The sequence below is a fragment of the Contarinia nasturtii genome, unplaced genomic scaffold, assembly GCF_009176525.2.
Source record: "Contarinia nasturtii isolate CC-2019 unplaced genomic scaffold, AAFC_CNas_1.1 Cnas_scaffold_928, whole genome shotgun sequence".
NCBI classification, from domain to species: domain Eukaryota; kingdom Metazoa; phylum Arthropoda; class Insecta; order Diptera; family Cecidomyiidae; genus Contarinia; species Contarinia nasturtii.
In genome coordinates this window covers 3,356,323-3,372,146 of record NW_022198275.1, presented here as the reverse complement: position 1 = coordinate 3,372,146, position 15,824 = coordinate 3,356,323, and the positions used below count along the sequence as shown (strand labels likewise).

Below are 15,824 nucleotides of genomic sequence, written 5' to 3'. Positions count from 1 at the left end.
TTGTATATACAGACATAATGTGAGCGCAAAAAAACATCCCAATTTTTATCTATCTAATTTGAAATACAGAAAAAAGAGTATATTCGATGCATGAGTAATTGGCATCCATTTTTAACAAGATCATCGTTAGTAATTCGTAGTCGTGTCCAATTCGACCGATTGCCATGTTGAATTTATAAGTCATTAATATTGTACGGCAAAACTGTTCCAAATGAAAATCTGTATATTAGTATGTGAGCGCACGAAAAACACTTGAGAGCTCATAAAATTTCTTATTTAATGGTACTTGACTTTCTCAAGCATTTATTTATTCGAGCGAATTTCAATTGAATTGCCTACGCAGAGCGATGCAGATAAAACTCGTTAATCGAAAATGAAATACGATGAAAGAGAGCGATATACAGAGAAAGAGAAAGAGAGAGAAAAGAAAGAAAGGCTGAAAAGAGGAACGAGATAAAATTGTGAAAAGGCGGTTGAGGTGACGTCGGTCCATGAATAAAATCCTCTACATAATTCAACGAACAATTCGAATTTCAAAGAAACCAAAGTCGAGTTGACTCTTTACGCTTTTTTATACCCGGCCAAATATAAATTGCAATAAATTTTCTTCAGTCTTGTCGGCCATATTTTCTTTTTTTATGCCATGGAATTTTTGTTCAACTTGAATTCACCGCAAAGTTTTTAATTGGTTCACCTTTTTATTGCAATTCTAAAGTTAATTTATATTTATGACGACCTGAAAAATCTTCCATTCATTTTATAAAAAAAAACTAATTAGTTCTTACATCTATTTTACCATAAAGTAGAAACAAAGTCCAATTAAAAGTATTTAATAAATTTCATGGAATATTTGAATTGGGCGAGCAACAAAAAATTGCGCAAAATTAGAGCAATTCAAGAAGTTTTTTTCTTTCATTGTAATGCATAAATTAAGTCAACTTTGGCTAATTTACAAACTTTGTGTTAAATTTGAAAGACTGTCCCCAGCGCATACAAAATAATAAAAAATGGATGTTCATCACAAGAAACTACCACTCTTATGAATGAAAGGGAAATCGGTTCAAAAATTCTGAATATTACCGGCGTTCATATCAAATTACTCTATTTAGTTTGAATAAAACGCTTTAAATTATATTACTCAAAACAGAATAAAGCGACCTATATTTAACTGCTTTTTTCTTCGTCACACTCCAAACAGTCTATTAAATTCATATTTAATCAATACGGTGATGAAACGAATTGAATAAATATTTTGACAATTTGAAATAATGATTTTAGTGTGCGAGAAATCCCGTATGGAAAAGGGTTGCACTCCCGTTAAATTATCATGTTTATTGATTCTTTTCGCAATTTTTTTGTTGTCCTCATTCGTTCAACCCAAAACGATTATTAAACTCACAGAGAAAAAAAACATAACACTTTCATTCGATAACAATTGTTACCGACAATTTCATTTCCCAATATTACGCAATGTGCATTCAAAACCAACGAATGAATTACAAAAAAAATGGTGCCGAATAAATTGAGCACAAATTATAATGTATAATTTTGTTGGCATTGTATGATAAATGAAACGTTTATTGTTTGATGAGCTACTTTGACATCGAAATGAGAAGGAACTTATGGTTTGACTACTGAACAGAGAAAAAAAAATATTACCAAACTCACACACATGGCAAATGATTTATGTTAAATAAGCGAATTATATTGAAACGAAATAAAAAAAAATAACGAACAGAAACGCTCACACATCACCAACAAGCCAATGAAGCCAAAGCGAATGTTGATTTCAACCAGGAAATTGACAAAAATATGGAAATAATTTGATTGGCGTTCGAATAAACCACAAACCAATTAATAAATAGGCATTTCAATGTAATTCGACTTTTTGTTGAGTATTATGTCAAAATATTTTAATGGTCTCTGGGTTCGACTCAAAATTATGCTAATTTATTTGAATTATGAAAAATCGAACGTTCGACAAACATCAAAAAATTGAAACCAAAAAAGTAATGCATTAAAGTTTGAATAAAATCACACAAAACATGAATTTTCAAAATTACGTATAAAATCTGCTGTTTCAAATTGATTTCAAAATACTGTGTAACGAATCGAAGAGGAAATTTTTTCCTCGGATTGATTTAAATCGATTCATGAGTAGAAAATATCAAAATTACAAAATAACCAATTTGAAAATGTGATTGGTATTGATAGAAAAGCAATAACTTAGCATTGACAGACATTATTGCCAATATTCTTCAGTAAATTGTAATGGTTTGCATCTTTTGCCCGAGCTATTTAGAAAAGCAAACGCAAGATATAGGTATCGATTGATACACTGCAAATAAATGAAATCTTCTCGAATAAAATTCAATAAAATCGTTGTCTACGTATTTACTGTCGCAATGGATAAACGTCTGCGAATGGTTGTGTTGTCGATTCGATTTCGTCAACGAAATCTTGTTTATGAAACGCGACTATTTATCGGTTCAGTCAGCAGTTTCCTGAGCGAAAATTGTTTGTCAACCGATCAAAAAAGCGAGGGGGGTTCGTCAGAATGCCTGTAGTCTATAGAATGGATGTTGATGAAAAGATTAGATTTAAAAAAAGTTAAACCCAAAAGGAAATAATTGGTTTCGTTTATGAAATGTGTCAAATGAAATTTGAACATCGTTTTTTTCTGTCTCTATTTTTTTCTTTCTGTCGAACAGGTCACAGTCCGTTAGATGGCAAAGATTTTACGGTGGATGGCATCAATGGATTCGGTGGCAAAAAGAAAAAGAAGAAGCGACGTCACAGCCGCACCATATTCACTAGCTATCAATTGGATGAATTAGAAAAAGCATTTAAAGACGCTCATTACCCCGACGTTTATGCCAGAGAAATGTTATCGCTGAAGACAGATCTACCCGAAGACAGAATCCAAGTAAGTATAAACCGTTTTCATTTTTTGCAATGAAAAAAAAATCCGTGATTTCAAACAATGGCAAATTATAACCTTAAAAAAATGAAGCCTTTCTTTTCAACTGTCAATTAGTAAATTAAATTATTATAAAAAAATAAATAGCAGAGCATCGCACCGAGTTCGAATGAAGAAAAAACGGTGTGAACAGCAGTCATGAAAAAAAAAAAACAAAAAAAGTAAAATACCACGCGATAAAACCCACTTATCTGAGTCCCTTTTTGTTTTACAAAATGCCTTTGATGTGCGCACACATATTCCAAGACGCTCAAGTAATTTAATATTTCTGCACACGCATTCAATTTCGGTTTTCATTTTATCGCCTCCAGTCTACCGATCTCCATCGTCAAAGAAACTAATGGCACAACGAGGCAAAACAACTTAAACCATCTCATCTTTATCCAATGAAGAAGAATGGAAACGAAATGGTGTGTGTAAGAGCGCACGAGAGAAAAAAAATTGGTTTATAAATTAATCGTGGTACTCTTTTTTTCGCTTCAAAGAAATGTTGAAGTGAGATCACAAAAAAAAACACACAAAGATGAAAAGAATTGAACCAATTTACGTGCTAACATTTTGTAAAGTAGATGCCAAGTGTAATTGTATAAACAATATGCTCACACACAGAGACAAACACACCTTCACACACCCGAAACCCTTGACAGATTTTGAATGGATCGAAGCGCTAAATACAAATACAAAAAGGATTCGAAGGCGATAGAAACGCAGTTTTAACGCTCAAAAAATTTGCCTGCTAAACCAAAGAAGGTGTTGAATGTTGGCAAAATAAAAGGTATAAAAAATGGCTGCCGATGCGAATGGTATGTTTGCGCCACATTGTAAATGAGTAATTTTACCATTCGATCACGAGCTTCAAAAACCCACTCTTTGTATTTCATTATTTCTTAAGGTTTTATTTTTTACTTCATTACTTTTTTTAATGCCATTTTTTCAATTTCAACATCTTAAGAATGTTTTCAATGAAAATAATCGGCTAATTCCTTATTTCGGCAGCGACACAATTTTCCACGAATTTAATTTGTCAAACCGATAAACACAAAGACAATTTGCTCGGCGAAACTTCAATTTCGTATTTGAATTGCCGAAAAATAAATAGCAAATCGTCTTTTGTACGATGTATATAAGTGGATGCAGGCGCACCGTGGCTTCCACTTTTGTCAATTTTATAATTCAATTATACAGTTAGCATGGTACTTTAAGATATAACAAGCGCCATTTTCCAATTTCCTCCGCACAAATATATCTCATTATCGTATCTTTGTCACTCCTCGGTTTTCATCGGTTGATGTTATTCGTATTCAGCGTGACTTCCAAAATGTGGATTGGAGCGGGAAGTAGAAGCACTCTATTTGCTCAACATCAAAAAAAAAAACTTTTCGACGCACGCTTGCTATCGAATTTAGAGACAATTTTGGACGAAACGCTTGCATTTATGATTTATATATAATATAAACCACCCTTCGGCGCATCCAATACTGTACCGCATGCTGTTTGCATTGAATAAGCTTCGAGTGTAGACAAATAAAACAGCTCTGAAATTCGATAACAACTTATTATACATACGCACGCACGCACTTACCCACGCACAGCATACAGAATTTCAAGCATAAACCATCCTATCTACCATCAACCCGCCTCATTGTGACTCAACTCACTCTCTCTTTTTTTTGGTGACGCCAAAAAAAAGAAACAACGAACTAAAACATATAAATCGATTCACTCCTCAAAATTCTTTCAAACGTTGTCATTGCGCGGTAATTGTGTAGCTACTGTTTCAAATTCAACGTAAACGAGGCACATTGAAAAAAAAAAGAATCCACCATTTTTGCTGGCGACGATGCAGATTTGAATGGAAACAGAGCGACAAAAATGCTGGTTGCAGTCAAAATCTAACAAGCATCCAACCGCAAAGCAATAGTGTTTTTACCAGTCTGGCCCCTCTGGAGTATTGATTTTAATTGTAAAATTGTTAATTTGGAAAAGCGCACAAGAAGAGCGAAAAAGAGAGTATCCTAAATGGGAACCGATCGACAAGAGGCCCTTTTACCCCGTTTCAGTTTTTCTCTTTGCATCAACGCTCTCAGTCTGCCAACTGTATCAAAATCCAAGCCGTTTTTTATATGAGTCAAACCCGTAAATTGGGTTGTCGCATACAGAAAATGAATGTTCGGTCGAAAATCAAGGCAAAAGTGCTGTGTTGCATACATTATTTTGCCAAATACTCCATATTCTGGCACAGCAGACCGAAAATTCGTTCAAAGCGAGGGGGAAAGAAGAAGAAAAAAAAATGGTGGCGCCGAAAAACTTTTCTTTATACATCCATAATAATGGACCGAAAAATGGTACTTAACTTCAGAACCGAGCGACCAATCATAAATTTTAATTTCGTTGGACACATTTAAATTAAGAGCAACGTCAACGAATGACGTGCACAGGGTTACGGTTTTCTTGCTCCGAAAAGCCCATTGATAAAAAAACGGTGTTGAAGGTAACAATGGTATTCGGAATATCGGCTTCACGTTGAATTTTAATTGATTTTGAAGTTAATGACTAAAATATAAAGCTGTCACTGTTTGTCGTAGCGATGAAACTTGTTTACGGGAGTTTAATTATTTTCTTTATATTGACTCTCATATATCGAACGTCCAAGAGTCTGACGCTGTAATCCAATTCGCCGTTGAAAATTGGATCCTAATGGAGACTAATGCTGCTTTATTGAACTGAATAAGCAATATAAAGACGCAAACAATTTGGCAAAAACAAAGGCAAAAAAAAAAATACAGATAAACCCAAGCATCGTTTCTCCATCGCTGTTGGGTAACAACACCAATTATTTCATAATTTCCTTTTTTTATTTGTGTTTATGCGTTTTGTCTTGCTTGGCTGAGATGTGAATGTATTGATGCCGCGTCTGTTTTATATGATTTATATGTGTATTCTATTTTTCATCTTTGTACATATTACACACTGACGTAAATATCTCATCGCATGTGCTTCGTATTGTTGTTGTCGCATACTCAAAACGGCACGAGATCATTTCATTTGGATTTTATTGCCAAGCTCGAAGCAATATTCCGTTGGAGCTTTGTGAATTGAGCTGAGTGCCAATGTGCCAACAACAACAACAAAAAATTTATTCAGCATATGAAAATGTTTGTACAGACGAAATGTCTGCAGAAAGGCGAATAAGAAAATTCGAGCTCCATGAAATATTGTTGTACTAGCAAACGAACAACGACAACAGAAGAAAAACCCCTCTGAACAAGCAACAAAATTGAATGCGTTGTTAAAAGTCTCGTTGCCGTTTTTTCGATGTGTTTTATACAATGAAAGAAACAACACATAAACACATCTCTCCCTCTTTGAAATTTGGCGCTTTCGTCTCCATCATATCGAAGTCGAGTTGGCAAATATGTCGAAAAAGGAAAAACGTTGTCATGGTAATAATAAGGTTGGCCCTGCTACTTAAGTATACAGGCATTTCAAAATTGCTATCATCATTGTCAAGCAACGAATGTCGGTGTTGTTTAACTGCAACTCCCTTTCTCTCTGCCTCTTGCGCGTTTCCGTTACCGTCGCAACAGCTACACGCACGCATGCAACCATCATCATCATCATCACCATCATCATTAATTCGAACTCGATTCGTATTGTATGAATAGCATATATACTGTGATTACCACTGGAAATGAGTCAGACGAAAATTCTGAAGAGTTTATGGAAACATTGCTTCACATTTGCCTGAATCGTAATGAATAAATCACGTGCGCGCATGTCAAAATTTGGAAATTGGATTGAAGAATAGCTGGTTGCTGAATAAAACGACAAATTGGCATATTTGTTTGCGTTCTTCGGCTTTTTCTTCATTCCTTTGCTATTATTTCATATTCTTTATTGTCTTCTCTTAATAAGCCATAAGCAGAAAATAATACCTTCATCACTGTAACAAATAGAACTACATTTAGAAAATCACGGATCCTGTTAATTCTGTGTACATTTTTTTAAATTTGAAGTCATGAAATTTTCAGGTATAAAAAAACAGGTTGAAAAAATTAATTTAAAAAAAATATTTTGAAAAATGGAAATTGAAAAAATAATTATTAAACATGAAAAAAAAAAGATTCATAGAAAAAATCCGAATAAATAATAATTGAAATGATTAAATGCGCTTCAATTGAATTTCGTTTAAATGTTTGCCTCTTAAACAGCAGCAATATATTCATAAAATAATCGCGTCAGTGGCAAGCAAACAAATGTCTAGGATTGTGGTGCGTGTAGATTGTGTGAACATCAATATTTGAATACCCTAATTTTTATGTTTGGTTGTTAAATGGTTTGTAACTTGTTGGTTTTTGTTGTTGTTGTATTTATGCAACACATCCCATATCAGAGTCGAGCATACGAAACATTGTAATAATTTTATTCGCATTGCGACCCTCATCGATGCCATGAAGAGTAGCACACTTTATGTACGTATATGTTAACATGATGTTGTTACATCGTACTAAAACAACTATCGAGGGGTCGTTCGTTGCTGTGCCTGTAATCGTCGAACTATCTCTGCCATTCGAATAAAATGTGTATTCGTTTTTAAATCGGTTGTTTAGTGCATGTAAATGGAACATCTCTAATGTAGTCAAATTCACCGATTGTCGGTTAAATATCGTAAAATGATGAAACTGATGATTGCACTGGCCATACATTGATCCCTCTTCGATCCACTGTATCCTTACCGAATATATTCACACATCGTCGGAAGTTTGATCTATCCATTTGTTCAAGTGGATGCTTCATTCGGTATACATTCTCTTTTTTTTCTCTCTATCAGCAAGCAAATTCATTGTAGACGATGTTCTCTAGAGACATGCAAGCATTTCACAGTGAGAACTTTACAGTTTCATGTTTATCTTGTGATTCTCAAGAGATTTAAAATTAATTTACTGAATTATCTATTTATGAGATCACCAACAGTAATAACAATAACGAGAGAAAAAAAACACAAGTAATATAATGCGTGCGAAAACTTGCCGTGCGCACTTCATGCACGCGTTTTTATCATTTGCTTTTTATTTGTTTGGTAAATAATCCACTAAAGTGTTTTACTTACTTGTTCACTATGTTAAGGGTTAATTTTGAAGCAATGCGCAAAAAAAAGAGCGAACCTGAAAGATACTAGCAGACACGCTGAATAAGTGCAAGTGCATTGTGCTCGTGGGGTGAATAAATGTGTTGGCAGCACACGACATGCGCTTTCATGAATGACAAAAAAGCAAACATTTTTAACATAATTTGCGTTTAAGCACAACAAATTCGATCAACTAATTGAATTACAGGACATTTAATGGCATTTTGTTTTTCAAAATTGTGATTTATTATGGTTAAAAAAAATGTCTTGACTTAGTATCAAATATTATATGAAAAATAGAGCGGTGATTTCATTTTTTTGGGACGCATTTTAAGTAAATCGTCCAGAAGAAATGAAACATTCTCGTGAGTAATTTAATTTTTTAAACATTAACAACTTTAACTATTCACACTTCAATGAGTGTGGCCCTTTTTTCTTGCCGCAGTGTAATGTCAGTCAAATTATATGCATTTTCAATGATGAATTTTTTTCTAAATTGAAATCTGAAAAAAACACACAAGTCATTCTGAAGTTTGTCTCGTTATTGCATATTCGATCGACCAGTTTTCAATTCATTGCGATGATGAAGACACTTGAAATTAATTACATGTCATTTGTTAAGCAAATAATCGGAACGAGAAGACTCACTTGTGTGTATATTTATGCGGTTTCATTGGCAGCTATTGTGAAAATTCGTAGTTCATCGAAGGTGTTCAACAAGTAAATATTATTTTTGTCCCTCATTCATTCAATCAAACAAACGCAATCATTTCAAAGTATTGGGTAATTTGTGTGCTACGATCGAACCGAAAAAATATCCGGCTTGGAATGTTATTCGTCATCGAGTGTCATCGATTTGTCTAGGCAACTATGTGCCCCATAAAGTGTGAACCAAAACATAACATAACAAGCCAGTTAAAAATAATATCAAGAATTGGTGTATGTTTTTTTTCTCGCTGCATTCGTTATGTGAATGAAACGTCTATTGAAAAACAAGACAATAGAATTGATGGTGGAATTCGAGTAATACGGTGGTTGTGAGAGCAATAGATAGAAATAGAAACTGAACGGAAAGAAAATTAAAATTAAACATTCAATCATAATGAGAAACGGCACAAAAGAAAATATCGCTGTGGCTTTCTTCGTCTTCTGTGTTTTTCTTTCTATTTCACCGATTTTCGTTCGGTTGACATTGTTTATTTGGTGTAAATGAATGTTGACAGGCCTAGTTTGAAGGCCACCGTTTTGCTATTGTTATTATTTATCATTCTTTTTATTTTCACACTCTTAACCACAATTTAGCATTTTTAATCTACACACACTAATGCCACTTTCAAAACGAATTATAAATAATGAATAAATATTTGTCTACTTAATCAAGAAAACACGTTTCTTGAAGAAAAAAATCGAATTGGAATTCGGTGTATGGTCTCAATTGTGTTGCCGTTATATCAAATTCTGACAACATATACACCAAATACGATAATATTTGTTGACTGTGCGAGATAGCATACATGATGATATTGTGCCGAAGCAGCTGCGTTGTGTGGCGTACACTATTTGCTCTTGAATTGAGTAAATTGTTAATTATGAGACTATGTTAATATAAAAGGGGGCCGGCCAAAGCCATTTCACATTCGAATTGTATAGCTTTTTTCGCCTCTTCAATTACCGATTCAAAAGGTAAACGTGATCGATTCTTTTTTGTTTCATTAGTAATTTCTCCACCATTTTCGGACAATGATGTGTGTGCTTTGTAAAAAAAAACTTAACATATATTGAATAACCATCGCAATGAATTGAATTGAATAGGCCGCACGATTGTGCTATCCGCCCATTAATGCTATAATTAAATTAAAATTTCACTTTGTTAATTTAATTGCTGATTAATGGGGCTGATTGACTGAATGATTGATTGATTGAGTGATTAAGGTGTATAATTATTTTATTACGTTTTAAATCATCTGCAAATGGATTATATCATTCAAAATTGTTATCGAAATGGAAACCCACCATTTTTTTCACCTCAATATGTTAATAACCATCTTGAGAGCTAACGCTATTGTTCGTACTAGAAACTAATACCACGATGAACTGATCAAGGTGATGAATAGTAATGATTCCCGACACACTTGTGTCAATATTAATCCAAAGATGAATAAAAAATGGAAAATACAGGCAAAAAAATATCCCATATGTTTAGAATAATTTGTATGCATTGGACAAATATTCAATAAACCGTGTTTGAAGTGTGAAATGAATATTCGGCGAAGCAGTTTTATGATTTGAAATTACTACATTAGTTTTTCATTGAACAAATCTTTTCCTTTGTTCTCTCTTTGGGCTGTAAAATGAAAACTGGCCACATGGATCATGATCTCTGCTCTAACTTGGAGTTTCTAAGTGTCTACAAATTCAAAGGGGCTCAATGCTAATTTGTGTTCAAAATTGATTATTTTTAAAATTGAAAGAGTTTTCCGTTGTTGCATGTGTAAATTGAAAAATATTTTGTCGTTTTGCTGGATTTTACAACGAAGATAAATCTATGTTCATTAATCATTGTCTTGTTTGCTAATGCGTTAATTACTAAGCAATTATTCGGTTAGTTATGTCCAAACTCGGATTTTCAAATGACGTCTCAAATGTAAGGAGTCGCATTTTCTGTTTGTTCAAACCATTTTTGAATTTCTCCACAGTTTTTTCTTGCATTTTGGGCGCCTGTTTGTAAAAAAATAACTACCATAAGATTTTTCCTCGTTTTTTAGCTTCAATCTAATTTTGCTCCATTTACAAAATGGAAAATTAATTATACACCCACAAAAAATAAACATTAGCATCAACAATCAGGATGGATTCGTTCGAGGATGGCAAACAACAGCATAGTGTTGTAAATAAAATCAGAAAATATGAAAGAGAGAGAAATATATGCGTCACAATTGAATGCACACATGCACACCATTCGCTCAAAATGGGAATAGTGACGAGAGTAATTTGCAACAGCAATGCGTTAGCTTAAAGCAAACAAACATGAAATGTGCTTGTTTTCTGGGTGTAAAGTGAATTATTTGTACATTGTGTCAATGAAACAATTAATCAAATTGAAAATGGTTTTTGTTCAACCAAACAGCTCGTGTAAATGCAAGAGAAGATTTGCACAATGAAAGGCAATCTGTTGACGGGAGTGAGAGAGGGAGAGAGAGAGAGAGTGGGTAGTTGCATTGTCTGATTCACTGTGCGCTATGTAAACGTCAACTCGTAACCATTTTCCAAATTGATGATGCTAATGCAAATAAAAATTTGGTTGAATGTTTTCGCCCATGTTCGGATACTGTTTCAAATTCAAGCACAAAACCATCGAAACGGTAAGAAGAGAGTCTTTTCAAGTGGTTTTACATAACGTTCTTCAAATGTGTACGCCGATTTTAGACATCAAATTAGAATAGTATAATGATTTTATTAGATGTATATTAAGCAACTTTCTCGATTGATTTTTTGAAAAGAACATTGTTTGCACTAATATTTGTCGATCGTAATGTTTACATTCAATTCAATTATTTGCATCGGATTCACTTGATTTTACTCATCGATGGTAGGAAAGTTTTGAAAATCTCATTTCATTGTTTATTTTTGCATCAAAATATCAGTCTAGTTACGGATTTTGCCAACCGCTGTGAGGAAACCAATAATTGTTTTCAAAACTTTCTTCGTTTTAATTTGAACAATTTTCGGTGTAAAACCGTTCGAATTGGCAATTATTTGCTTAATACATGAACTAGAATGGACGATTCAATGGTAAACTTTTCGCAACGCATGCATAAATTTCCAGGCGAATTTGGCTCTGCCTCTCAAATGGCTTATTTTTGCATTTTAATTTGCAAATTAATTAAAGACGATTACAATCCAAGTAGAAAATTGTTACCTTATTCCATTGTCGACGAGTCGTCGTAATTATTGAGTGTGTATCGTGCAAGCATATTCAAATTGAGGCGCATTGTTGAAAACTTGTTAAAATCTAATAATGAAATGCTTGAATAGATCGCATAACCATATAATAATGATTTTGGTTTTGGCTTGACGTCCGTCGAAATCTACCATGCGCACAGTGATAGCATCTCACATTTTTTTTATTAACAAGGTGCTTTTCGTTTTAAATAAATAACAATCGTTACTGTCATTGTGTTCCGTTCTTGTTTTTTTTTTCCCAGTTAATCAGAAATCTGACGATTTGCAGTGACTTTCGAAAAAAAAACAACACATACACATAGCAAACGGAACACTTTGCCAAGAAAAATACAATTATTTTCATTTAATATAATACTCGTGTTAAATTAATTTCTTGAGAAAAAAATAAAAATATAAATACATGTTGGTATTCGCACACGCATTCAACACCCTGACAGGTTCAAACGCAGACAAGTGTGAACGCTTATTATTATTTATGCGTTGTTAGCGTTTCCTTTTCGCCATAGTGGACAAAAGAAGAAGAAGAAAAACATAACATTGAATTGAATATAAAAGATGTCAGGTACATCGCCATTCGAATCGAAGAAAAATATTTTCGTTGGCTTTCTTATGTACTGATGTAACAATAAGAACGCAAATGTCCGATGAATTGCATTATTTTGGTGTTGCTGTTAAATTATATGAAAAAGGGCATATAGAGTCACACACAAAGAGTTGGTTATTATTAATTTGAAAAGTGGTCATTTTGGAGTACTTTGCACCTGAAAAATTTGATAATTGGGCATGATGATTTGACAAAATTGGATGCTCACCTCACTCGAAACCATTGTTTGGTTGGCATGTTCAAGCAGTTTTCCCGGAAGATTCCGACTTCCCTTCGTTTTCATTGCAACAAATGTAATTTTGATGTGAGCATTTTCGATTATGGTGGTTCAATTCAATGGCACAAAAGAAAGTTGTGCGTTAAATAGAAACAGTTCAACGAACAGAAAATCTTTTGAGCATTATTAAATTAAAACTTTTTTCTATTGAAGTGTCATGAACAAGTAACTTTCCGAATGACATAATAATAACGATACGTCGAGAGAGAAAAAAAAAACCTTATACAAAAAAAGAATCAGTTAATTTCGAATTACTAAATTATACACGTTAATTGTTGAAAATATAATGAAATCGCTGCACACCCCCCACTGGAAAACGTGTCTTTGGTACAGGTTTTATTGAAAATTAAGTGTTGCTAGTAAGTTATCGATCTGGAAGCGGCAGAAAATCAGAGGGAATAAAATTGAAAAATAAATTGCTTTGATCCGCCCATTTTTTGCGGTTGAAAAGGCGACCAAACGAAGTTAAGCACGTACCATCCATAACGGCAAACAAAAACCATATTATATTCACAGGCGATGATTTTGATAGACGAAATAATAGTAATAATAATGTTTATGGTCATATCATAATTTGAACCGCAAAATGTTACCGTGTACGGTGTACCATTTTCAATTTCGGGCTTCTTTATTCGAAGAAGTTTTGTCGCAGCAAATTAAGTGCCACCTATGGTTCAAAGCAATCGATGGATTTGATGGCATCCTTTATATGAAAGCAACTGCCACATGGCGATACGATATAAAAGCAAATTTCACTTCTTTTCTTTCTTAAACGATTACTCATTACACGTTTACTGCTCCAACACACACATACACCTATGGTTTGCACCGACCAAAGTTTGAGCCGATGAATAGCGACAAAGAGTTTGGTTTTGAAAGCATTCAATTAGGAGCAATTTAGAATCTCTGCATGATAAATATTGTGTTCTGCACCGAACAAAGCGTAAATTACATGACAAATTTTTCGCTCCCACATATCTATCAAAAATAATGGCCATTTCCGATTGGCTCTTCCCTTGACATGCCATTGAATTGGTGAAATACGTCAAGACTACCCTGAATTCGTTAACCTGAAAACAAGGCAAGATGCATTCAATCAAATAATGTGTTGAATTTTGGAAAACAAACGAATTAATTCCAAATGAGAATGGATCAGTTGATTTGGGAAAATGTATTGACAGGTTTAACGTTATGTGCCGCACATGCAAACCGAAAGATGTATAGAGAAAAAAAACTCTCACACTGATAAGTTGATAAATTCAATTTCTCATTTGAACCTCGCTCGATAAACAACTATTAGCGACGCAATACCCCAACTGTGTGTTGATCTGGCGAAAATAGATTTTGGCTGCAAACGACAGTCTCGACTTGGTTTTGTCACACCATTATTATTCTATGATACGACAGGAGAATCAGTATGTATTTCTGTAAACGATGAGAATTCATTCAAAACGTGGCTCAATGCAGGTTAACAGAAGCAAAAATTAGATTTCCAATGGAACTATCAAATTGCGGAATTTATTGTACTCTGTGGTTGCAAATAAAAAAACACCACTGATGTGAACAAAATGATCGGGTGTTATTTCACTTTATTATTATTATACAAAAATGTTCCCATCGTCGAAATCTAACAATTATTTTATTTGGTGTCAAGGGATATCGCATGATAATTTCAATGGAACAAGTGCTGATGAATCTCCCTGGTTTTTTATTAAATAGCAACCGTATGCTCACATTGATATAATAAGATACTTCATTTATAGTCGTAAATATCACTGAATATTCTCACGAAATTTTTGTTTATTGCGGGTGCACAAATTTCGATTCTTTTCGTGATGCATTTACAGCATGAACTGTTCATCGATTGGGTTTGTCATAAATGGCAATTCCGCCACGTTCTAACGAATGATGAATATTTTGAATGCCACATTCAAGTGACGAGTGTTTTAATTTATGAAATCCAGTGCCGACCGTCGCACGTTTTGTTATTTTTCGCACCCTCTTTTCGACAATGATTCATTTCACTGTTTACTGCATGTCTATTGCTAAATGCCTAATAGTGTTTAATAATGTACAACACACATAGTTTTTTTTCTTCTACCTATTGCATCCGGATCCCATTTCAGTGACACGATACGTTTCGAACCCTATTTTTTTTCTTCTCGAGAGCACTTGCGCATCGTTATACCGAATAGATAACAGTCGATTTGCCGATTTTGTTTCACATCATAAATAGAATGAGTGTGTATGCTTTGGGTAGCTCATCGAAAATTGATAATGTTGTGCTGACTGTCGGGTGTATATGACTTGTGTGAATTGGTAATAAAAAGACACTTTTATGTGGTGACCTTTTCACGCAACTTCTGGTCGCTTGCATTCCGATTGGAACCGATTACATATTGAAATTCATTCCATATGTTGTTGTTTTTGGCACAACATTTTCTCAATTTTTCGAAATGTTTATTATTTCGCAATCGGGCCGAAATGAATTTTAGAAAAAAATTCGAAATGGCCTGTTGCAAATCAAGCTGAAAATTGCTGGATATACTTATTTTGTTTCGTGCATATGATTTATTGATGACGTAATTCGATCGGAAATTCTTAACCTAAAAAAAAGTGAAGAAAAAAAATCTATCGCAAAAAGTGGTGGAATTCGATGAAAGTTTTTTTCCCACTTGGAGACATATTGTGGGCTAAAACTCATAAATGTCTAGTTAATTTATTGTTTTTCACTTCGCCATTGATCGTTCGTCAATTATATAACGGCTAATGATTTTATCACTTCAATGTTCAATTATTCACTTGAGCCAAGCCGATATGAGTGTGCTACGTTTTTATGTGCTCTTCTAAATTGAATAAATTGTTTAAGGAG

The 15,824-nt window shown here is 33.8% G+C and overlaps 1 protein-coding gene across 4 annotated transcripts in view; it reads left to right on the top strand.

Moving 5' to 3' along the window:
• Positions 1-15,824, top strand: part of LOC116342843 (homeobox protein ceh-10-like) — a 43,803-nt gene that overhangs the window by 15,178 nt on the left and 12,801 nt on the right. For all 4 annotated transcript variants that reach the window (XM_031770612.1, XM_031770613.1, XM_031770610.1 and 1 more), the window contains one exon: positions 2,712-2,926. In XM_031770612.1, the coding sequence (XP_031626472.1) occupies positions 2,712-2,926 (215 nt within the window). The remainder of the gene's footprint in view (positions 1-2,711; positions 2,927-15,824) is intronic.